Consider the following 22,997-nt stretch of genomic DNA (forward strand, 5'->3'; position numbering starts at 1 on the left):
GGAGGTGGTGGGCCACAGGGACATTTCCCGGAAGTACAGCTGGGAAAATGGACAGAGGCTATAACTGAAACTTGTCAATGTCTCTTGTTGTGAGCTGCCTCCAATTAACTCATCATCTGGCCATGGATAGATATGGATGACCCTCTTTCTCAGGTGCACTGCTGCCATTACCACAGTTAGGCATTTGTGAAGTCTCTTGATGATGTGAAGAGCCGGAATAACAATACTTTGTACTGTTAGTGAGTAGGCCCCACTGTAAATCTCAGGTACTTCCTGTGGGCCAGGTAGATGGTGGCTATGTGGAAGTCTGTCCTGTGAGTTGAGAGCCACAAACCGATCTTGAACCTGAAGAGATGAAAAATCCTGAATCTGAGGCAGTGAACGTATTTGTTTGGTCTCCTCGGGTGTAGGATAGGACGAAGACCCCATTTTCATTTTCATAATAAGGAAGAATTAAAAGCACATGCCTCTACCCCTGTACTCTTGCAGCACCTTCTCTGTGGCTTCTGAGAGGCCACTTCTTTCTGTAACAGGCACTCGCAAGAAGGGTCCCTGAAGAGGGACAGTAGAAGGTGGTAGGTAAGGTGCAAAAAATGAAAGAGGATGGGGTAGCAGTGGGCAATGATGTTTAACACCCATTTGTCAGCAGTGATCTCTGGCCACACCCCCAGGAAGGGAGTAAAGCATCTTCTGATGATCAACTCTGGATTGCTCTTGATGAGGCTCCCAACACTCACATCAAGCCTGCTGCCTCTGAAAGGGATTTGGGTGCACAATGGAAGATGACGGGTCTCTTCTGGAATAATAAGCTGTTTCCTAGATGGTTATTCTGCTTGGCAGTTATGGAGGTAGAATAGCATTCTTTGTCGTGTAGGGGCTGGTATTGGAACAGCTTATAGTATGGTACTGGAGAACAGTTTACTACTGACCTCAGCAGAGCTCTTGAATCTTTGAAGGAATGGAGCACTTCATCCATCTGGTTACTGAAGTCTCCTTGAAGGACAAGTCTTTTATAGAAGTTTGTACTTCTTTTGGAATACCGGATGTCTGCAACCAAGAGGCATGTAGGTTTGTAACGATACGTGACTCACCCCTGCAGCGCCTCCTGATGGTTGTCCAGGGAATTAGCTCTCCCAGCCTTGGAGCGCCCTCAGCAGGCTGGTGTCCCACTGCCACTGGCCCTCGTGTCCCTCCCAGGACCCGGTGCCCCTTGTGTTTGGGGTGCTGCCCCCTGGCAATACCCCCGCAGTCTCAGGGTCTCCCCACCCAGGGGGACCCCCCAACACTCTAAACCCACCTTGCCTCAGTCGTGGGCTACTGCCAGTCACCATCTAGCCCCCGCTCACTGGGGCAGACTGCAGTGTAAAAGCCACTCATCACAGGCAAGGGGGGGGTTAGACCTGCTGCCTCTGCCTGTCCTTGGGCTGCCCTCTGCAACCCCAGTACCTTTCTGGGCCTTTAATAAGGCCTGCAGCCTGGGGGGTTTCCAGGCCAGAGCTCCCCCACTCCTCTGGCCTTCCCCCAGCCCTGCTCTACTCTAGGTACCCTGTGAGCTCCTAAGCAGCCAGGCTCATCCTTCTCTAGAGACAGAGAGAGACTCCCCCCTGCTTCTGGACCACTGCCCTCTTAGAAGGGCCAGCTGGGCCCTGATTGCTCTGCCACAGCCCTCTGCCAGGCTGCTTTAAGCCCTTCAGGGCAGGAGCGGGGTAACCACCCCACTACAAGGTGTACTGGCCATGACCATGGATCTGGCAACCATGTACGATGCATCAACAGCCACTGACAGCACCATCTTTACTACTATTTGGCCCTCTTTGATGGTCTCCCTCAGTTCTTCTCCACAGCTGTTGGAGCTTGGATAGGAAAGGGGTTGCAGAAAAAAAAGACGACGAGTTTGTGATATAAAGTTGAAGGGAAGCAGATAGATATGCCTTAAGTTCAAAAAGGTCGAATTTCTTTGGAGCCTCATCTGCTGTTGCACTTCTCTCATGGTTTTCAGTGCAGAATGAGTTTCTTCCTGTCCCAATCTCTCTTCCTTTGTCTTTTGATAGGAAAATGGTAGCGTGCGTGAGTCAATAAAGGTTTTGTCTTCAGTTAACTAATTTAAATTAAAAAAAAAATGTAATTGATTGACATATGTCTAGTTAATTCTGAAATTGTGAAAAACACCAGGGTTATCCTTTAACAAAATATTTAAGCAGAATGTGTCAACAAAAATCTATAGCCATTTGTACAAACTGGGCTGTTTGTTCTAAACAGTGTTTGAAGTATTTATGATTGCTGCTAATGTGGTACAACTCACTTGTTTCAATAACATCCAATTTCTGGAAGCTCTCCAAGACATCTCCATTCAGTATTCTAGGTAGGAAGTCTCGTAACTGCATCACTTCAGTTGTGAGTCTCTCCAAATCTCTCTTTCTGACTTTAACAAATTCCTCTTTGGTCTCAGCCTTCTGAAACATGGAACAGACCACAGATATCTTTGTTACTCCGCAATATTCTCTCATTTGTATTCTAGTTACACATCCTTCACTCCCACAAATGCATCTCCCTGCATTCAATATCTGTTCAGATCAGAAGTATAGAATTTTATTTTGAAAGGAAATGTTATCTAGTGGTCTTTTAAAGCATGGGACTTTGAAAATAGTAAGTGTCATACACATGCTGAACTACTGTCTTTAGAATGTCCTAAGGCTTATGCTGCACCTTTCATAGTTTTAAATGAACTCAAAAGTTTTCTGAACAACCCCCCAGCCATGTTGCTATAATAGTTCTTCTACTGGAAATATTTCTATTCACCAGAAAAGATCAATTAAATATTAAAAAAAACTTAAATTAACATTCACGATGAACCAAAAACACACAGAAGAAATTAAATTCTGAGTTACGACCAGTAAGAGTCATGTAATTCCTCTTCTTGTACCTAACTATTACTATAGCATCCATTTCTACTCTGCAGCCTGAGAAAATTAGCTCTGGTTTAAAAAAAACCTGTGATTTAAAAAAATCTCAATTCCAAAATAAACTGCGGACTCAACTCTAATCTCAGAGGTGAAGGTGCACATTGCACTGTCTTGAAACCTCTGCTGTACATTCAAGAGTTATCACTAAGAGATTCAGTTTTCTTTGTTTGGAATATCTGTTCTCCAACATCCTTTCGAAAGGCAGGATTGCAAAATTTCTGAGTGATATTTTGCTATTTCAACCACCAATCCAATTATAATATTTATGTTACATCCAACAACTAGACTGGGTGCTTAAAAAACCCACAATTTTTTTCTCCCTAAAATGAAGCAACATATTTCTTACTCTCTTCTACTCTGATCACTTTGTATTATATGTGTCTAATTTTTTACTTACAATCCTGTCCATTTCCACAAGTCTCTCTTGTTGTTTCTCTCTCCCCTCTTATTTCCCCTTTTTATTTAAATTCTGCTCCTTTTAGGGGGGACAGGAGGGAACATCCTTCCAGGAACCTTAATTTCCCCCCTTCTCCCTCTCCAAGAACCTTGCATTATGGGGACTACCTCACCTACCAAAAAGGACACAAAACTAGAAATATGTTGAAATCCCCCAATCTTTATTTGATGTGTACACTATTAAAACCCCTCCAAAACTAGTCAGAGATGTTCAGATAGTAACCCTGAAAAATTTGCAAATAGATAGGCAACTGATTATCACCTCATGCCTTGCAAATCCACCTGCCCTAACAGCTGCGTGCCCACACTGGTCAGTTAATGTTTAAAATAAACCAGCAACTACCATGCTGGCAAGAAACCTCTAATGAAAACAGTTCCCCCTCAAACCTGTCAAACTTCCTTCTGAGGAAGAGCTCTGTTTAAGCTCAAAAACGTTTCTCTCTCACCAACAGAAGTTGGTGCAATAAAAGATATTACCTCACCCACCTTGCCTCTAATATCCTGGGACCAGCATGACTACAACACTGCATACAAACTTCCTTCAGTCAGCCACAAGGGGTTGCTAAAGAACTATACATGCAGCCTTTTCCCTATAGTGCTAAGCTGCCTCTGCAACATTCCCACTGCCAGCTGGATGAGGGTCATTCCAAGTATGCATTGCCACTAAACTATCAGGACAACACCTATGGTATTTGTATTTCTCCCACACCTTTTTCTATTATTTCCTCTCCCTTCTTGGTTGCTTGCTTCCTCCTCTTTCTCTTCTCTCTTTTTCTATGCTTCCCTTCATTTTTACTTCTCATTTTGTTTCTTTTGCAGTTCCCCCCGACCACCACCCCCACTTCAAAAACACACCTGTGCTATCTTGCATTTAACAAAATCCCAGTTGTTCTGGTTCAGGCAAGAGAGTGAAAATAAAAAATATTAAAGTAATATTCTTTACATAGTGTGAAAGTTACTATGTAACAATAGACTGTAAGCTTTTCAGGGCAGAGAGCATCTCTTTATCATATGTTTGTACAGTGCCCTGCAACAACATTGGGGTCTCTAAGTGCTACCATATTACAAATAATAAATAATATTAAAATGAATTAAATCTCAAGGGACTCAGAGGGTTGGGAAGATAAATGGGGCAGCAAGACTTTAGATGAACAGTGTGACCAACCAATGGACTGGGTAGATAAGTGATCAAAGGATGAAACAGCAAATCAGTAGTTTTAAGAAAAATAGAAAGCAATTTGGAATTGGCATCAAAGATGGATATATTCATATTGAACACTAAATTAAAAAAAGCCTGTTATCGGAACATTTGGATTGAGATGTTAAATTGAGAAAATTCTAATTTACGGTTCTCTCAGTAAATATAGTTCATCTCATACAACATGACAGTTACAACAGCCAAGTTTAATTTTCTTCCCTCCACTCAGTATTTTCAAACCTCCCACATGTTGGAATATTTTTTTTAAAAGAAAGTAACTAGATACAGACTATTTTGCCAAGGAAAGAAGGATGGTGTTGTGATTAAGGCCCCACACTAGACGCAGAAGACCTGTTGGGATCAATTCCTGACACTGCCACAAACTTCCCCGTGCGATAGTGGGCAGATCATTTAACTGTGTGTCTCAGTTCCCCATCTGTAAAACGTGGTTAATTATTGCTCTAACGCACGAAGGTACCGAGTGGTGCCTAGATGCTATGTGGCAATGGCTGCTTCATAAGTAACTAGAGACACAAGGAGGGCGAGGTAATATCTTTTAATGGACCAACTTCTTTTGGCAAGAGAGAGACTTTGGAGCTTACAGCGCTTCTTCAGCTCTGGGTAAGATCAAATCCCATGTGCAAGAACCACCCTGCAACATTTCTTGCCCCACTTTAAAGCCACCTCCACCCCTAGGCAGTAAGGCCACCGCTCCCCGGGGCAGACTGTTTACCCGGCGTTTCTCTCAGCGCCCCTGGCCCTCCCCGCACCGCACCGCCTGGGTCAGGGCGCTGCTGCCCCCCCCCGATGTGGGCGGGAGGCCGAGGCCGGCCCCGCGCTGCCCCCTCCCCGGGGTTTGCGCGGCGGGTGGCGCCGCCCGCTCTACCTGCCCATCCCCTGCGGGGCGCGCGCTCCGCTTCATAGCGCCGGCCTCGCTCTCTGCCGCGCGGCGCGAGGAACTGGGCAGCGCCGCCACCAGCCACGTGACTCCCCTGAACGCCCCGCCCTCCCGGTCTGACGTAGGCGATGGGCGGAGCCTAGCGGGTTCCGGGCTTGGTTGGAAGCGCGGGCCGCGGCCGCGTGGGCGCCGGGCCCGCTGGGGGAGGGGGCAGCCTCTTTGCTGTTGAGGGGCGGGGCACCCCGGAGCTGCGCTGCGCTGCGCGTGGGCGCCCCCAGTCGTGCCTGGGCGAGCTCGGTAGCGGGGGGCGAGCGCGTGTTTGGGGAGCAGACGGTGGGCAACGCTGGCCAATCAAGGGGGAGCGTTTGCGGGGGGTTGGTATAAGGACCTGCCCTATCGCTAATGCTAGTGCCCGTTGTGCTTGGGCTGGGCAAGGGCACTGCCACGGCGTGGATAGGGATGACTGGTGCTGGGGGCTGTTTTATGGTTTTTAGGTGGCTACTGATGCCTATGGAGGTTTCAGCACCAAAGGAACAAACAGGCGAGTGGGAGTTTAGCTATTAACAATAAGTAAAGTCAATGGGAAGAGGAATGGAATCAGGCAACTTGGATTTTCTGCAAAGTGCAGCTGTTTGATGTCCAGTTTCAGAGTGGTAGCTGTGTTATTCTGTATCAGTAAAAACAACGAGGAGTCCTTGGGGCACCTTAGAGACTAACAAATTTATTTGGGCATAAGCTTTCGTGGGCTAAAACCCACTTCATCAGATGCATGGAGAGGAAAATACAGCACACACACACTCTCTCTCTCTCCCCCCATCTGCATGAAAAGATAGGAGTTGCCTTACCAAGTGAGGGGCCAGCACTAACAAGACCATTCAATTAAGTGGAAGTGGGCTATTCTCAACAGTAGAATACCAACGGAGGAAAAATCAGTTTTGTAGTGGTAACGGAGTGCCAGTGCCATACTGAATCAGGTCTCTGGGCCTACTAGTCCAGTATTGTCTCTGACACTGGACAGCACAAGATGCTTCAGAGCAAAATGTAAGAGCGCTTGCAGTAGGCAGATGTGGGATAATCTGCCCTGTCCCACATTAGTGCTCATCCTAGTCTCTAGTAGCTAAAAAATTGGTTTAAGCCTTGAAACATCAACTTTAATATTATTTTCAAAATGTTTACCATATTCTTGAAATAATTGTCCATCAATCTCTCTTTTTAAATTTTACTAAGTTCTTGGCCTCAAAGACCCTGTAGCAATGAGATCCAGAGCCTAATTATATACTCTGTGGGAAAGTATTTCCCTTTATAGTTTTTTTGAATTTCCCACTTCTAAACTTAATTGGATGTTCCTTTGTACTTAAGAACAAGGTGTTCAGTGGCATCTTAAAGACTGACAGATTTATTTGGGCATCAGCTTTTGTGGGTAAAACACCCACTTCTTCAGATGCAACAAAGAAGTGGGTTTTTTACCCATGAAAGTTTATGCCCAAATAAATCTGTTAGTCTTGACGGTGCCACCGAACTCCTTGTTGTCTTGGGCCTTGTTTAGCTTCTCTATTTTATATACTTTTATTATGTTCTCTCTTGTCTCCTTTTTTTAAAATAAAAAATCCCAATCTTTTAAATCTCTCTTCACATGAGAATTTTTCCATGTCTCCAGCTATTCTCCTCATCATTTTCTGAACACCCCTCTAGTTCTACAATATCCTTTCTGAGATGGGGTAACTAATACTGCATACAATACTCTAGATGAGATCTCACTACTTTGATTGATATGAAGGCATTATAATCTGTTAGTCACTATCCCATTCCTTATGCAGTCTAACATTTTGGGTTTTTTTTAAATGTTGCAGCACGTTGAGCCAAGGGCTTCATCACACTATTCGTAGTGATTCCCAGGTCCTTGTCCTGGGTTGAGAGAGTTAATCTAGACTCTATACAATGTATAAAATAAATTTTCCCTTCAGTATATATTGCTTGCGTTTATCAATACTGAATTTTATTCACCATTTTGTTGCCTATTTGCCTAGCTTGTTGATGTCTCTCTGAAGTTCATCACAGTCCTCTCTGTTCCTGACTAACCCAAATAACTTTGTCATTGCAACTTTTACATCTCACTTCTCACCACTATTTCCAGACCATTGTTTAATACTAAAGGGCCTACTCTGGAATTTTGAGGCACCCTGTTAACTTTTTATGCTAAGGAAAACCAACTAATCCTACTCTTTGCTTACTTTCTCCTAGCCAATTTTTGATCCATTACAATGCTTTGCCTCTTATCCCGTGACTGATTAGCTTCTTATAGTCTTTTGTGTGTGACTTTGTCAAAGACCTGTTTGGACATCTAAATAAATTGTCATCTGGTTCTCTTTTATCCACTGCTTTACTGACGTGTTCAAAGACCTGTAAGAGATTAGTGAGACATTACTTTCCTGTGTAGAAACCATGCTGGTTAGACCCTATCATCATACCATGACCTTCCAGGTGTTTTGTTTGTTTTTTAATCATTGTTTCAAATAATTTTCCAGGTATAGATGTAAGTCTTACTGGTCTGTAATTTCCCAGATCACCATTACACCTTTTAAAAATATAATTACAACACTTTTCTCTTTCCTGTTGTTTGTGAAAAATTTACACAGACAACAGGGAAACAAGGCTCTCATCCTCTTTGCATTTTACATAGCTGGGCTCTTGTGTCTGCATGGAGTTCCACTAGTCTCTATGGGAACCACATGGGCACAGGGATCTGACCCCGTGGAACAGCTTGTAGGATGGAGCCTTAAGTGTTGTCAAATGCACAAAGTAAGCAAGCTGGAAAAAAAATGTTTATTCCTCTGTCATTTCTAGTAATCTTAGATATTACTTGTAACTATAGTGTATATATAAACATTTTCAAACAGAAGTGTGAATTTAAAATTGATTGTGTGCCTTAAAGCAGAAGGTAGTCACAAGCTCTGGGTAAAAGTCAGAATTCATTCTTTTGTTACAAACATTTAGGGCTACAACTTTAGCTGGGCCCCAATCCTGTAGCTAGGTCTAGCCACACAGAATTTATTGCAGGATGAAGTCCCTGAATGAATAAATAAAAAACTCATTATTGGCTTTCACGTGGCAAGAGTCATTTTTTAGCAGAGTAACTTCCAGAACTGATCTAGCTCCCCCCAAACAAATTAACTACTTAAGGTAAATATTCAAAGCATTTTGCAGACATTTTACTTGCATAAGGTGTATGGCATGATATCTGGAAGATTAGAAAAATAAGTAGTCTGAAAGAAAAAATCAGAGGTATGTGCTGTTGAAAGAATGTAGAAAAATTAGCATGTCAAGTGTCCCGTCTCTGTTTTTGCAGGCAAAAGTCTCCATTGTAACAAATTATGAACTCTGGTCCAGATCCTCAGAGGTATTTAGGTGCCCAACTCCCATTGGGGCTGGGCGTTTTGGATTCTGTGGGCTGATAATATATTGCAGTATTTTATGAGAATAGAAGAACAGATCCAGGCAGTCTCTCCTTGATTTGGCATTGTAACTGCATATACAGACTCTGTTTTCCATATAACATTTTGAAGTTAAAAAACACCATGTAGTTGCAAAGTAGAAAGCACGGTCTTGTGGTTAAGGTACTGCACTGATGTTCAGGGGATCTAAATTCAGCTTGAGTTCCTACCACAGACTTCTTACTTGACTTTGTGTAATTCAAGGCCCTCCTGACCTTGAAAATTATTCTGTGTGGGTGATGCCCGCTCCAATAGTTGGAGACAGGAAGGCATGAATCACCTGTATAGATCCATTTGTAGCAATGACCTACGTTGCTTGCTGCCTCACATTCCCATTTGTAAAATGGAAATAATAATACTTGTGTACCTTAATGGGAGTTGACAGTGCTGGTCAAAGCTGTTGATACAAAGCAAAGAGATGACTAGTATGTTTAAAATAAACATTAGTATTGTAGGGGAATGCTTTTTGTTAAAGAGGGGCTTTCAGATTTCTGTCAAAAACTTAAACTCATTCACTTTTCACATGTGGGATTTGTTTGCCTGGATTTTTCAGTCCATGTTTACTAATCCCTGAAGCTGTTTCTCCTAATAGGGTGACCAGACAGCAAATTTGAAAAATCAGGACGGGGATAGGGGTAATAGGAGCCTATATAAGAAAAAGACCCAAAAATCAGGACTGTCCCTATAAAATCGGGACATCTGGTCACCCTATCTACTAATCTAGAGTTTCAAGCAACACAGTGCCCAGTGGCCGCGGGGACGAGCTAGTGCTTTATATTCTGAAAAGCATCTGTGTCCAGCAAAAGTGCGAGGGGACTTTGGGCACCGCTTCTACGGAAGCCATTTGGAGGGGATCGTTAAAATGTACGTATTGTGTAGTGGCACAAACTGCAACCGGCACATTTTCCCCGCAGGAGGAAGCACCTTTCCAAGTGACTACTAGCCCTTTAAGAGCAGAACCCTCCCCGGAGAGACCTAGAACTTTTGCGACAGCGAGCGATTGTGACGCAATCAGCGGGCGTTCGATGGAACGCGTCAGCCGGTTCCAGCGGCCTGGCGGGAGGGACGCCTTCTACCCAGCAGAGGGAGGGGGAGCGAGGGGGGATGGTGGAGCAGGGACCATGGCGCCTGCCGCTGCTGCTGCCGCCGCGCAGCCGCCCGAGATCCAGTTCGCGCAGAGATTGGCCGCCAACGAGAAGCGGAGCCGGGACCGGGCGGTGAAGAAGCTGCGCGGCTACATCAGCCTCAGGACCCAGAGCCCGGCGGGTAAAGACTGGGAGAGGCGCGTGGTGCTGGGCGGCGGCGGCGGTGGGACAGGCACGTGGTGCTGGGGCAGGCAGCCCCAGGGTGGGTAGGGGAGACGAGTAGTAGTGGGGGCAGTGGCAACTTTGCGGAGACGCGGTGAACGTTGGAGACGCACATGACTGGGGTAAGGGTCGGAGCGGCTGAGGCAAGCACATGGTGCGATGGGAGGCATTGACATTAGTGAACGAGGGTAGTAGGGCAGGCATATGGGATTGGCAGCAGACTGCTGAGGGCCAGTGGGGTTAGGAAAAGGAAGTGGAGTCACAGAATGTGTGAGAGGCACGTGGAGTTGTTGGGAGCCTCTGAGAATGGAGATGTGGGGTTGGCACGTGGTGTGTGGTACAGCAGGGCCAAATTAGTAGAGAGTAAGCTATGCTGCAGCTCAGACGGGAGTGGGATGTCTTGTACTCTCCCATCTTTTCTAAGGAGGATTAGTGTGTCCAATGTCCTTATTTTATATTATTTTAATTGACTTTTACCACAGGAAGCATTTTTCCTGAAATATAGTTCTACAGATATGGAGGGGATGATTAGCAGCTCTTAAGAGCACAGAGACTTCAAGTACTATAACATGGACAATTAAATTTCCTCAATGGACCATATGTACAGTGGGTGCACTTACATTTCTTGTGGCTTTAGAAATATTACAGGTTTCAGAGAGACTCCCCATTTTGAACACAGAATATCCCTAGAATCAGAATGAATTTTTTAAGCTTGCTCATTGAATTTGTTTTGAAACTGCATGTAACCCAGTTATGGTTGCCAGATGGATACAAGCATTTGAGCTCGCAAATGAAGCACCCTATTTGGATGACTGAGGAAACATTAAGTGACAACGCGCTTTAGAGTTGACAACAGATTGAGGCCTAATCTACTCTTAAAAATTAGATCGACCTAGCTATGTCAGCTCTGAAAAACTTTGTGTCCTGAGTGCTGTAGGTATGCTGACCTAATCCCCAGTGTAAATGCGGGTAGGTGAGCAAAATAATTCCTCTGTCTACTTGGCTACTTCCTTGCGGAGAGATGGATTAACTCCATCAACAGAAAAACTCCTTCCATCAGTGTCAGAAGCATCTACGTTATGGCACTACAGCAGCACAGGTGCAGCTCCATAGCTGTACCATTGCAGTATAGACCTACCCTGAGATGCATGGGTGTAATTCATAGCTGTTACATGTTTTCTGCCTGACAATTCAATAGGGTCTACACTTCAATTGTACATGGGAGCACCCATTTACAATATGACTGTACCAAACTTGTTAGAAAATGTCTTGGTATAGCTAGTGTGGACAGAATTCAGTCCCATCAGTGTTAGCAATACCAGGCCATATTACGTGAATAATGTAGCTGAAGTCGACGTACTTAGATTGACTTACTGTGGTGTCTTCACCGCTGTGAGTCGACTGCTGCCACTCCCCCGTCGACTCTGCTTGCGACTCTCGCAGTGCTGGAGTACAGGAATCTACGGGAGAGCGCTTGGGGGTCGATTTATCACGTCTAGACTAGACACAATAAATCGCTACCCGCTGATCGATCCAGTGGGGATCGAAGACATACCCTTAGTGGAGACTAAGCATGTTTTTACTATGTCCAGGACTTCGCCACAATCCAAGGAGAGGGTTATGGGCCTGCATACACATCAAGATTAAACACTATATGGGGTGACAACCATGGTATGTCCCCTAACAAGGTGGCTATGCAGATGAGCATTTAACACTCCATTGGGTCACATTTGAAAGGATTTCATTGCAACTGGAAGAGCTAAAACCCTTTTTATTGTTTTAAATTAAATCTTAAATTCTGCAGAAACCTGAAATGCAAGACACTGAATCCATTGTACGCATGGAAATTTAGTGTGTGCAGAGTACCAGGGCTCTTGCTAATATAATTACAAAATACTTATATAAATATCAGCACCTTGTTTCTTAATTTGGATTCTTCAGGGTTTTTTCACACTTTCTTTTTAAACCTTACCACTCAGTAATTGGGTGACTGAAGGGCTTAAAAGGGAATGGAAGGAGCCTTCTGTGATCCACAATCTGTTAGAGCCTATTTAGATTAGGAAAGCTTGCACCAGTGTAACTGTAGTGCTGTTGTACCAGCACAAGCCCCTAGCTCGGAGATGCTTCACCAATGTGACTTACATTGGTGACTTTCTGAAGGCAGGTTGCACAGGTGTATTCTGTCTACACTGCAGGTTTGCAGATACCTCAGGGCAACATCCCCCCACACTGTAGAAGGGCCATTTCTGAGCTGTAGCTAATAATCTGTTTGTACCCACACTAACTGAAACAGTGCCCCTTCACAACAAGATACCTATAACTTAATGCAGGCCTCATCTTATGCACACTATGATAACTAATATAGGGGGTTCAGTTTTAACATACACATGAAGTGATGATATTTTAATAATCCACCTGTGGGAAAAGAGCATGAGGAATTGATAGTGTTGCATTCTAAATGTTACCCTTGTGAAATAAAAATGTTTTAAAAGCCTGTCTCCTTACCCATGGAAAAGTTCCCCTTGACCTTTTCAAAATATAACAACTGACATAATCTGTGACAGGCCTTATTATGGAGGCAGCAGTCATGACTCTATAATTAAGGTTGAACATCCACTCAGACCTTCTTTCTGTTACGCTGTTATAAATTGTTGACTATAGTGTACTTAAAATGGTGTAAAGCAGAGCAGACCCAGGTTCAGTATCCATATGAAAAAACATCTTTCAAGCAGCAAAGCCTGTTTCAGAGAAGCTGCCAAAACCCCGAAACTATTATTCTGTAATCCACACACAACCTATAACAGGATATCTAATGTAAAACTCCAAATAACAATTCTTAATTTATATATGGCCATTTTATATCTTCAGAAGGTTGGTCTACCTTGAATTGTACTGAAGATACATTGGCTTGATAGTCACATCTCATTTACAGTTGCTAGGGAGCTGTTTAATTTTGTCCAAATTTTGGAGGAGCAGATCCTGCTGAGAGATTCCCATAACTTGCTCATGTAGCTAAAAGGCAATCTTATTGTCACAAAACACTATCTTTTCTGAACATTTGCTTGGATGGCTGAAGTATAGTCTCCTTTGATTACAACTTACGATCTGAGCCTGATGGTTTTTCAAGGTTCACATGTAGCACTTTGCATGTGTCCCTCACCCACTTCTATTTCCTGTATTTGGAAATGTTGGTGCATCAAGCTGAAATGTGTGTTTGATATGGTACAGTAGTGATAGGGACTCTCAACTAGCACTCAAAGTCTTGTGGTGATAAATCCTATCTTAAACCTTAGTATCACTTTGCTATAATTAAAAGGCTCTGAGCACTATTTTTGGCATCACTAATAATAGAGAACCTAAAATATTTAGGTGTTCAACTGGCTCTACTGATACTAGTTACTTTTCTTAGAAGTTCACATGCCGTATCTTGGAATTGAGTGTAAGACCACTGCACAAATTCTAGTCAAAATTAGAGACTCTTGAATTTTTAGTACTATCAGAAAGACTCTGAACAATTAAAATAAAGAGTAGTAATGTACCTCAAGTTTAATTTGTGACTAAAATGTTTTCATTGTATTTGTCTGTGCAGCTTGATTTCATACAAAAGGGAATATGCCATATTTTGCTGATAACTAGAGGCTCACCTATAGGTGCCCTTTAAGAGGTATCTCTTAACCTGTGCTACATGTAAAGTGAAACTTTTATTAAAAACACAGTCAAGGGAAATTTAGCAATATGTGGACATAGAAGTGGTAAGATACAGTGGGAAGGAGAAAGTGAACAGTCCGTGTTGATGTAGGAGATTACTAAACAGGAAGGGAATGCTACTTCAGTGTATCAAATTAAAAGGAAAACACAGTGGAGAGTGTGTTTTAAACCAGAAAAAAAGGAGCTGTGCAAGCTCAGGAAAAGAAACACTTTGTTCTAATATTAACATAACTTTTGCAATGCGGTGCTTGGGGTTTCTATTGGTAAGAGTTCAACTCTCAGTACAATCAAAATAACTTAATTACTATCTATGTTTAGGTTTCAGAGTGGTAGCTGTGGTAGTCTATATCAGCAAAAATAATGAGTCCTTGTGGCACCTTAGAGACTAACAAATTTATTTAGTCTCCTAGTGGGTTTTAGCCCACGAAAGCTTACGCCCAAATAAATTTGTTAGTCTCTAAGGTGCCACAAGGACTCCTTCTTATCTATGTGTAGGACTGAGTGATGCTCAAAAATGTTAAATGTGATTCAGTGATCTGCATTCTAACATTTATCCCATCCAAGACTGCTGACCACTGAGAAATCAGTTCAATGTTTGAACCACATTAAAATACGATTCCAAAATACAGACCCATTCTGAATGTATAGATTGGGCGTTCGTGTTTTTTAGTGCAGTGAAAGTCACTTACTCTCCCTGGTTTGTACTTAGCCTTTCTCTTCCCCTCTCATCCTTTCCATGCAAAATTAAATATGATGCCCTCACTTAAAAATAACACTGGGACTTTGTTCCCTATAGTATGTTTTCTTTTAGTGCAATGCTGTGCTGGCAGGGGGATGGAGCAGAATGACCTAACAGGTTTTTCCCATCTGACTTCTTTAAAGCCCTTGTTAATGTACTATATACTTTATATGAGACAAGTTGGAGGCTTAAAGGCACTGTATCACTGCATTACCCACATTTTTCCATATGCAAAACCGTCATATTAGCTTCAGTTCCATTCAAAATAGGAGAAAAAAATTTGCCCAAAAGGAATTTAAAGGCGTGGAAGAGGGTGAGGGGAAAATGAGAAATCTGCTTGTAAGCATTTGGTGGAAGTGTCTTTTTTTTCAAATGCATAATTATTATTTTTTTTTGCACTCTAGGTGGCTTCAGCCAAGAAGAATTATTAAAAATATGGAAAGGACTATTTTATTGTATGTGGATGCAGGATAAACCTCTGTTACAGGTGTGTCATTCAGTGATTTTTTTTGTATATATAATGGATATCCTCCTGAAATGCACCATGAAGATGTAGTCCCCTTTCATTTTGGGTAGCAACACTGACCCAATTTAACACTCTTGCCACATTTCGTTCATAAAGATAAGTTGGAATTAAGCGCATGTGGGAGAGTTAATTGCAATTGGCAGTCCACTAAAAGGAGGCACCTGTAGATTTACTTTAATGGGAGTGTAATTGGGCTTGAAATTTTCAGCAGCCTGTTCCAGGGAAATGTGAAACCTTTTCCTTCATTTAATTTTATTTTGTGAATGTACCCCATGGAATTGTATTGGTTTGTGTATGCCCTACTACAGTTGCCTTTGTAAACAAAGTAGAAATCCTTTAACTACAGCATATCCTGACCTCTGATTTAACCCAGTTAGAAAGTTTTGCTTGCCGTTTTTTTTTCATGTCAGGCTACAGAAGAGATCTCTTTTCTTTGTCACGAGGGATTCAGCCAGTCTTTCTTTCACTTGCCATTTAGCTTCAATGATGATTTTCTGCAACTTCAGTCTGTATTGGTACAGTTTCTATCCTGGGGGAGCAGGGAACTTTACAGTTTGTCATCCACATTTGGAATTTTGGAAGACTCTAGCATAGCTCCTCATCCTTTTTTTTTTTTTTTTTTAATTTAAGGTAGTTGGGGATGGAGAGGAAACTAAAGGTTAATAATTCTATTGAGGTAACTGATGTTTGGTGATATATTCTTTCATTGTCCTCTCATAAGTCTCTGAAACTGATTCCTCATGGAGTCCTGATTGTCCAAATCTGACTTTTTAGTGCAACAACTTTGGCCAGGAAGTTTGGATAACTTTCTGTTTTACCTTCAGTTCTAAGCAGTGTGGTACTCCATCCAGTGCCAGCTTTCTTCCCTGACATTGTCTGCAGATTCTTTGAAACTTGAGTGCTGCTTTGTGCTCGGCACTATGCAAGCCTAGAGGAAGATGTTGATTCCTGACCTTAAAATCACTCCTAATCCTAATAACTTCATTCCCAGCAACAGTTTAAATCTCTATTTGTATAGCCAGTATTCATTTTGTAAAGAATACAGTGTGTGCTGCATATAATTGAGGACTACATATTATCAGTGCTCATAAGGTTTTATACAGATGTGTAAACTCAAAGGTGTACATTTATTCTCCTGATAATCTAGTTTTGTCTGCTGCTGGAAAGCAGTTCTTTTGTAGACTTCTCAAGATGAGCAGATCCTTGGTATGCTTGAGTCTTCTCTTATGTGTAATCCATACTAACAGAAGTGCAGCCACAGCACGACAATGTAGGTTAAAAAAACATTTTCAAGATCGGCGGTGCTTTGTCATATCCACAACTATGTGAGATTCTGTGTGTGGAAACATGGACTCAGATATCTGCTAACTCAACATTTTTTTAGTATAAAGTTAATTTAAAAGTTTAGATTAGCCAGTGTTGTTTTGCCGCAGATCGGAAGGAGGCTAAACCCTGAAACAAGGTGCTAACTTTATTTTATTTTATATTTTTAAGGAGGAACTAGCAAGTACTATCTCCCAACTTATCCATGTCGTTCAGAATATAGAGGCTCGTAAGTTTACTATTTCATTTTGTTTTCTCTAATTTTTCTCCAAAGTGCCTTTTATACTTTGGGACTTTTAGCCAGTTGTCACAGAGTCCAGAACAGAGGCAGGTAGGATGGTTGTTTATTTTGTTGTCATTGTTCTTGTCCAGCTGTCATCCAAGATTTGTTTGTGATTGCAATGTATGAGGCAGGTCTCTATCACATGTTCAGAATCCAATCAGTTCTTATTTGTATCTAGACTTGTCTTGATAAAGTTTGTTTGCAGTATGGTAATGTGTGCTTATTACCAGTCTGACATAAAAAGTGCTCATATTACAGTCATGGGTAGCAACACAAAACCCTAAAATTGCCTTTCTACTTCACTCTTGTTCAGCTGCTGATTTGTTTTTATGTCTTGGTTTTGAACTGTAAGCCCTTAATTCAGTATTAAAAATGTGCGTAACTGCTTTGCTGAATCAGGGCCTAAACGGGTATAGGTACAACTTAGTGCAAAATCAACGCTTTCTTCTCCCTTGCATAGATGTGCATTTTGCATTTAATATTTTACAAAGATCACTCACTGTAACTGTTTGCCATACCTATCTATGTAAAGTACTTGTTTGCTCCCTATTACTGTAGTATCTGAGCACCTTACAGTCTGTATTGTATCTATCCTCACAACAACCTTGAGTATATTTCTAGGCTGGTGCTGAAACTGCTGAACCAGTATGTAGAGAAGCGTGAAAAAAAATTAAGTGGAAAAGTAGTGTCTCTCTCTCCCTCTCTCTCTCTAGGCTGCTTTCAGTAACATAAAATAGTATTGGTGTTGAACATGCACATTCAGTATTTTTGTTCTGTTGCAGAGCACCTGTTCATTCAGACCTTTTGGCAAACTATGAACCGTGAATGGAATGGGATAGACAGACTGCGCCTTGATAAATATTACATGGTAATATTAACTTTTTTCAGGTGGTGGGGTTGTTGTTGTTGTTTTTTCTTTTCTTTTCTTTTTGGTATATATATTTTGAACGGATAAAGCATGATGATGCAGTACTGGAGAGTTGCCATCTCTTCGTATGTCTTTGCATATGTTATAGCAAAAGGATTTTGCTAGTTTCAGGATGCACAATGCAAAGCATATTTGTTTATAGGCCTTTAATTGGTGCCCTGGCAGGTCTAGAAGTCATGACATTATTTTTATTTAAGTGTCTGATCCTGCACATGCTTATACATTTGCTTAGCTTCACACCACATGGGTGTTTCTCATTAACTTCAGTATGACAACTCCTGCGGATAAAGTTAAGCACATGTATAAGTGTTTGCAATGATATCCAGAGGGCATGTTAGTGGATACCTCATCAAAATTAATATTTAAATAAAAGTAAGGCTACTTTGAGATTTTTCTGGAGGTGCCATTTAAAAACAAAAAAAGTTACCATCTATAGTAGTTAAACTTACCACAGTGTACTAGATTCCTAAGTATAGGAAATATTGTATTAGATTTAAGTATTGAAGTGAGGTAAATTAATTTTTAAAAGCATAGTCTACGCATAAAATATCTATTAATTGAAATACACAGTAAAATCAGATTAGTATTTTGTCTTCCAATTTTTATTTTTATTTCCTTAAAAAAAGGAAGCTAAATTCAAAAACTTGCATTATTGTAGTGTTATGGTTGAGAAGGTAACTACTCCAAATTGAGAACGTCAAAAATGTAAGGTTCCTAGAGGTTAATTTATTATGGCTGTTACATGTGTAGTGTTCCTGTCTCTTAATTAATGTATATACAACAGGACAAACTAATGTTAGTATGAAGTTGTTAACATTTTTAATTGGTTTGAATTTATTAAATTGGAATTTCTGTAAATGGGGAAGTGGGGAAATGCACCTTAACTGCTTTGAAGGATTTTGAGGGTGGAGAGCAGCTTAGAACGGTGCGGGGGGGATGTACCATGGTCACTGTATTTTGTTTGGCTTGCGGTGTAATGACAGCAAATAGTGATGCTGTTGGAACTTCAGATCACATGCTGCCTGTACCCCATCTCCCAGTAGTGGCGAGACTTCTCATGTATTCATGAAAGAACCTTTCCAGCAAACTTTGTAGGCCATCAAAAGCTCAACTAAAGAGTCTGCCTATGTGACTGTCTTATTTTATTGACTCAAATAGTTAGAAAACTGTAGTGTCATATAACAAATCTTCTGCTTTATAGCTAATCCGCATGGTTTTGAGGCAGTCCTTCGAGGTACTGAAAAGAAATGGATGGGATGAAAGGTAAATAAACTGCTAGATGTAATTGTATAATAAAGAAGTTACACGGTATCAAAAATATTTTAATTTAATGTGCCTTCTTCCTCTCTAGATGGCTCTTTTTAGTCATTGGCTTTCTTTGTTCTGTTTAAGCCTTTTATGTATCACATCACTTGTGCTATCTAATACATAGATTAAAGTCTACATTTTGTATTAAGTTAAACATTTGTTGTAATTGATAACACTCAAGTTTGCCTAGGCAATTAGTCTAAACGTGCATTCCACAGTATGGCTTTTGTGAAAAAGCTGTATAGGTGTATATAGGGGTTTTAGCATGATGGCATAACAGGTCTTGCATTCAGTGGTCTCTGGAAACACCAGTATGCACGGTCTTTTTGGCGTTGCAGCCAGGAGGATCGGCAGTGAAATTTTAGAAGTATGCATAATAATAATGAAGTACTAGCACAGAAAATCTGGAAAAGGGAATCTTGTTATCCATGTTTTAGGAATTCTGTTTTCCTTGTCCTGGGTGACAATTTCTTGATAAAAGCAGCTTATAGCAGTCTTTCATTGTAGACTGACTTCTCTGTCCAGTCTGTCCTGTTTCGTATGCACAGTCTTGTATATTTTCAACAAGCTGTTAAACAAGATGGTGGTTCTAATGTCTAACTTCCATGCTGTGTCTAAACCTCTGACTTCAGTCTCCTGGATTGGCCTTCTCTTAAAGTGGTGATGACTTTCAAAACTAGTACTTCTCATTATTAATTAAAGAAGAGGAAAGGTTGCCTAGTGGTGCCTCATGCCCTTCCACAATGTCAAGTGCACTTTTATTTATTTCTCTGAAAACCAGGAAATGGAGAGTTAAGGTAATGGAAACTTAAGGTTCTGAAAACAGGAAATACAAAAGATACACGCCATCCCTACCATGTACCCTTAACTCTGTTTTCTTTGAGCAATATCCAGACATGCCAGTAACACACACGCACACTGACATACTGATCTTACAGCTGCTGCAGAGTACACGAGCGCTGTAAGATAAAAGCTTACATCTTCTCTTTGCTAAAGCAAAACTTGGATTTAGGTCGGGTGTAGTAAACAGGAGCTACCTACACTGATTTTATTCTACACAAACCATCTCAGACTTACTAAATGTTACAATATTTTTACCCTTGCTCAAGTATTCCTTCAAAGACATTGCCTTCACTTACCCCTCACTCTGCCCTGGTGACTGCCACACAGGGCACCAGATTGCTGATCATCCTGATCTTTCTGCACTTCTGCTGATACAATCCTCAGAACTGAGTGCTGAATTGAGAAATGTTTGATCCTTCAAGGGACATGTGCACCTTTTCTCATATCACAATCACAGCTTTGCCAAGATGCTCCCAAGTAATCCCTCCACTATTTGGTACAGCTACACCTAACACAGGCAACACAACTGGAGTGCATGCAGATAAATGCTGGATGTGCAAATCTGTGGAGCACAGCACCAACAATGCTGCGCTCTTTTAGTTCTCCTTATCTATTTATTGCGGCACCATGCTACTGAATCCTTCACAGTAATATTGCTAGCTCCAGGGCACAGAGTTAAGGTTGCGTTGTGGGTATGTTGTGTACTGTAACTTCGTATTTCATGGTTTCCAGAGAAATAAGTATAAGTGCACTTGACATTCTGGAAGAGCATGAGGTAACTTTAACTCCATTTCAACAGAAGTGTCTGGGCACTCAGTTTCCATGGGGGATGGGGGGAGGTTTACATTTCAGTACCCCTATGAACCACAACGCGGCTCTTCCCCCTCCACTGCCTTCTTGGCAATGATTAACCTAACAACAAAATCCACTGGCCATGTTAGTCCCTTCTCCGCTCCTGTATCGTTTTCCCATCTCGCCTCTTTTCCTGCCCAGCACAGCCCCACGCACCCGCCTCCCCGTGTAGAGCCAGGTGTTGGCATGAGACCTGCAGGTTGAGGAGCCAGGGAGAGGATGCAGAAACAGTTCAGGGGCTAGCATGGAATCAGTGGGGATGTTGTGGGTTTTTTTAAAGGGAGGGACAGGTGAGTATGGATGTGGGCAGGTGTTGCGGGGCAGAGCGAAGTCCCTTGTACATCCCCAGTGTACAGCTCTCTCCCCCAAACTCTTCTGTTCTGACCTCCTCTTCTTCTGTTGGAGCAGAGGGAAGAGTGAGCCTGGAACCCCTTCCCCACTGCTGGGGGAAGCTGGGGATTTCTGGATTCTTTCTCCAGTCGGGGAGTAGTGGAGGGGAGCCCTGGGGGTCCCCCTTTGGGCCAGTGGAGCTGCCAGAGGGAGGAATGGTGGGCAATGGGAGATATTTGTGGGGGAAGGCAGAGATGACTCCGCTTGTCTTTCCCTCCCCTCCCTGGCATGTCACTAGAGGGAAGGTGCCCAACTTCCCCTCTTCCCTCTCTTGTGGTTAAAGTACTTTTTTGGAAAGCCAGTACTTTTTGTCAACTTCCAGTCATCAAACTGGGTTTTCAGAAACATAGTGTTGGAATGATCCCTTGCCCTGACAGGGGTTGTTATTCGCCTGTGGGCTGTGCCCTGGCACAGCGAAAGGGGCAGAGCCTTTACCCTGCCCCCTCCCCAACCCCCACGATCCCTGCACTGCTCTGGCACCTTCCTCACTGCTACGGTGCCTCTCCCTTTAGCCCTTACCACGGCGTCAAACTGAAAATGTTATGAGCTGTTCACGTTAGGGGTGCTGTGTCTGAGGGATTAAATGACTCAGGGACTTGCTTTCCTTTGCTCATACTCAATACCATTGTTCGTGATGTTTACAGTATCCCAGTCACTTCCTAGAGTCTGTCTTCTTCCTTTTGATTAATGCTCATTTCTTTGACGGTACTGTGATACAGGAGAGCCAGGGAGCAGTGGTCCTATTGAGCACCAGGACATGGGCAAGCACTAGGCTAATTAAGGTGTGGTTCCCTATAGACTAGGGAGGGTTGCTACAGGTTAATTGAAGCACCTGTAGTCTATTAAGGCCCTGTCAGGAACCTAATAAAACCCCCTTCTTCAGGCAGTCAGGGAGGAGGAGGAGGAAGAAGAAGGGGGGGGGCGGGACTGGAGCTTGGAGGTGTGCTGTGAGAGTTGAAAGACCAGAGAACCAAAGTAAGGGAGACCCTGTCCCAGCAAGGGAAGGAGACTCCCTTCCCCAGTGTCTAAGGACCGAAGGTACCCCACCCAAGGGGGAAAAGGGTATGAACCCAAAGGGTTGAGAGGGGCTGGGGCTTAGAATGAGGAGCAAACCCAGACCCCTCTCCCGCTTCCCTCCTCTACCATCTTCCTGGGCCACTAGCTGGGACCTCGGCGCCCAAGAGCAGGGGCAAGCCCTCCCCCGCCAAGAAAAGCACAGGACTCACCATACTAATATCGTCCATCTTGCCACAGTACTTATAAAATAAAATCAGTCTGTATGTGGATTTCAGAGCACTTCAAAATCTCTCTCTCAAACCAGAAATTTTGGTCTCAGAGGGGAAGAAACTTCCAAGAAAAGCCTAGGCTTAGAGCAAAGACAACGTACGTGCTTTGATAGTTGCCAGGGACAAGGCATAAACACCCAGTGCCTTGGTATTGCTGAGATTCAATGATCACAGCATATCTCCTTGAGCCACTCAATTATCCTGACAGCAGGCTGACTGGAAACCCTTTTGCTTTTAAGGGGCCCTAGTTTTGCAGGGTGTATGTATTTCTCTTTGCCTCAAGCTACTGACGATCCAACCCCAAGTTCCCAAACTAATCCTAAATAGCTTCAATATAACACACCCAAAGGGGCAATGGGAGCCAGACACTAGGTAAGATAAATTCTGAGCAGCTGAGATCAGTTTTTGAAGAGGACTAGAGCGATAGCCTGAGTCCCAGGTGTGCACACACAGAAAATTAGAAGAGCTAGGTTATTTTGTAAAATGCTGGGGGGTTTC

The 22,997-nt window shown here is 42.6% G+C and overlaps 2 protein-coding genes across 3 annotated transcripts in view; one reads left to right on the top strand and one right to left on the bottom strand.

The window, feature by feature from the left end:
* Window positions 1-5,628, bottom strand: part of LOC123362208 (heat shock transcription factor 2 binding protein) — a 53,956-nt gene extending 48,328 nt beyond the window's left edge. Inside the window, exons 1-2 of one of the 2 annotated variants that reach the window (XM_045002601.1) lie at window positions 5,504-5,628; window positions 2,303-2,453 (exon numbers count right to left, since the gene is read on the bottom strand). In XM_045002601.1, coding sequence (XP_044858536.1) covers window positions 2,303-2,453; window positions 5,504-5,539 — 187 coding nt within the window. In that variant the 5' untranslated portion in view covers window positions 5,540-5,628. Of the gene's footprint in view, window positions 1-2,302; window positions 2,454-3,360; window positions 3,545-5,503 lie in introns of those variants that run through there. The other variant, XM_045002602.1, reaches the window with a different exon arrangement.
* A 4,388-nt stretch (window positions 5,629-10,016) lies between these two features.
* The window catches only part of RRP1B (ribosomal RNA processing 1B), a 34,136-nt gene continuing 21,155 nt past the window's right edge, over window positions 10,017-22,997 (top strand). The window contains exons 1-5 of the mRNA XM_045002603.1: window positions 10,017-10,272; window positions 15,165-15,247; window positions 16,781-16,838; window positions 17,675-17,760; window positions 19,022-19,083. Of these exons, the coding sequence (XP_044858538.1) occupies window positions 10,032-10,272; window positions 15,165-15,247; window positions 16,781-16,838; window positions 17,675-17,760; window positions 19,022-19,083 (530 nt within the window). The 5' untranslated portion in view covers window positions 10,017-10,031. The remainder of the gene's footprint in view (window positions 10,273-15,164; window positions 15,248-16,780; window positions 16,839-17,674; window positions 17,761-19,021; window positions 19,084-22,997) is intronic.

This window comes from Mauremys mutica, chromosome 1 (assembly GCF_020497125.1).
Source record: "Mauremys mutica isolate MM-2020 ecotype Southern chromosome 1, ASM2049712v1, whole genome shotgun sequence".
In the NCBI taxonomy this organism is placed as follows: Eukaryota; Metazoa; Chordata; order Testudines; family Geoemydidae; genus Mauremys; species Mauremys mutica.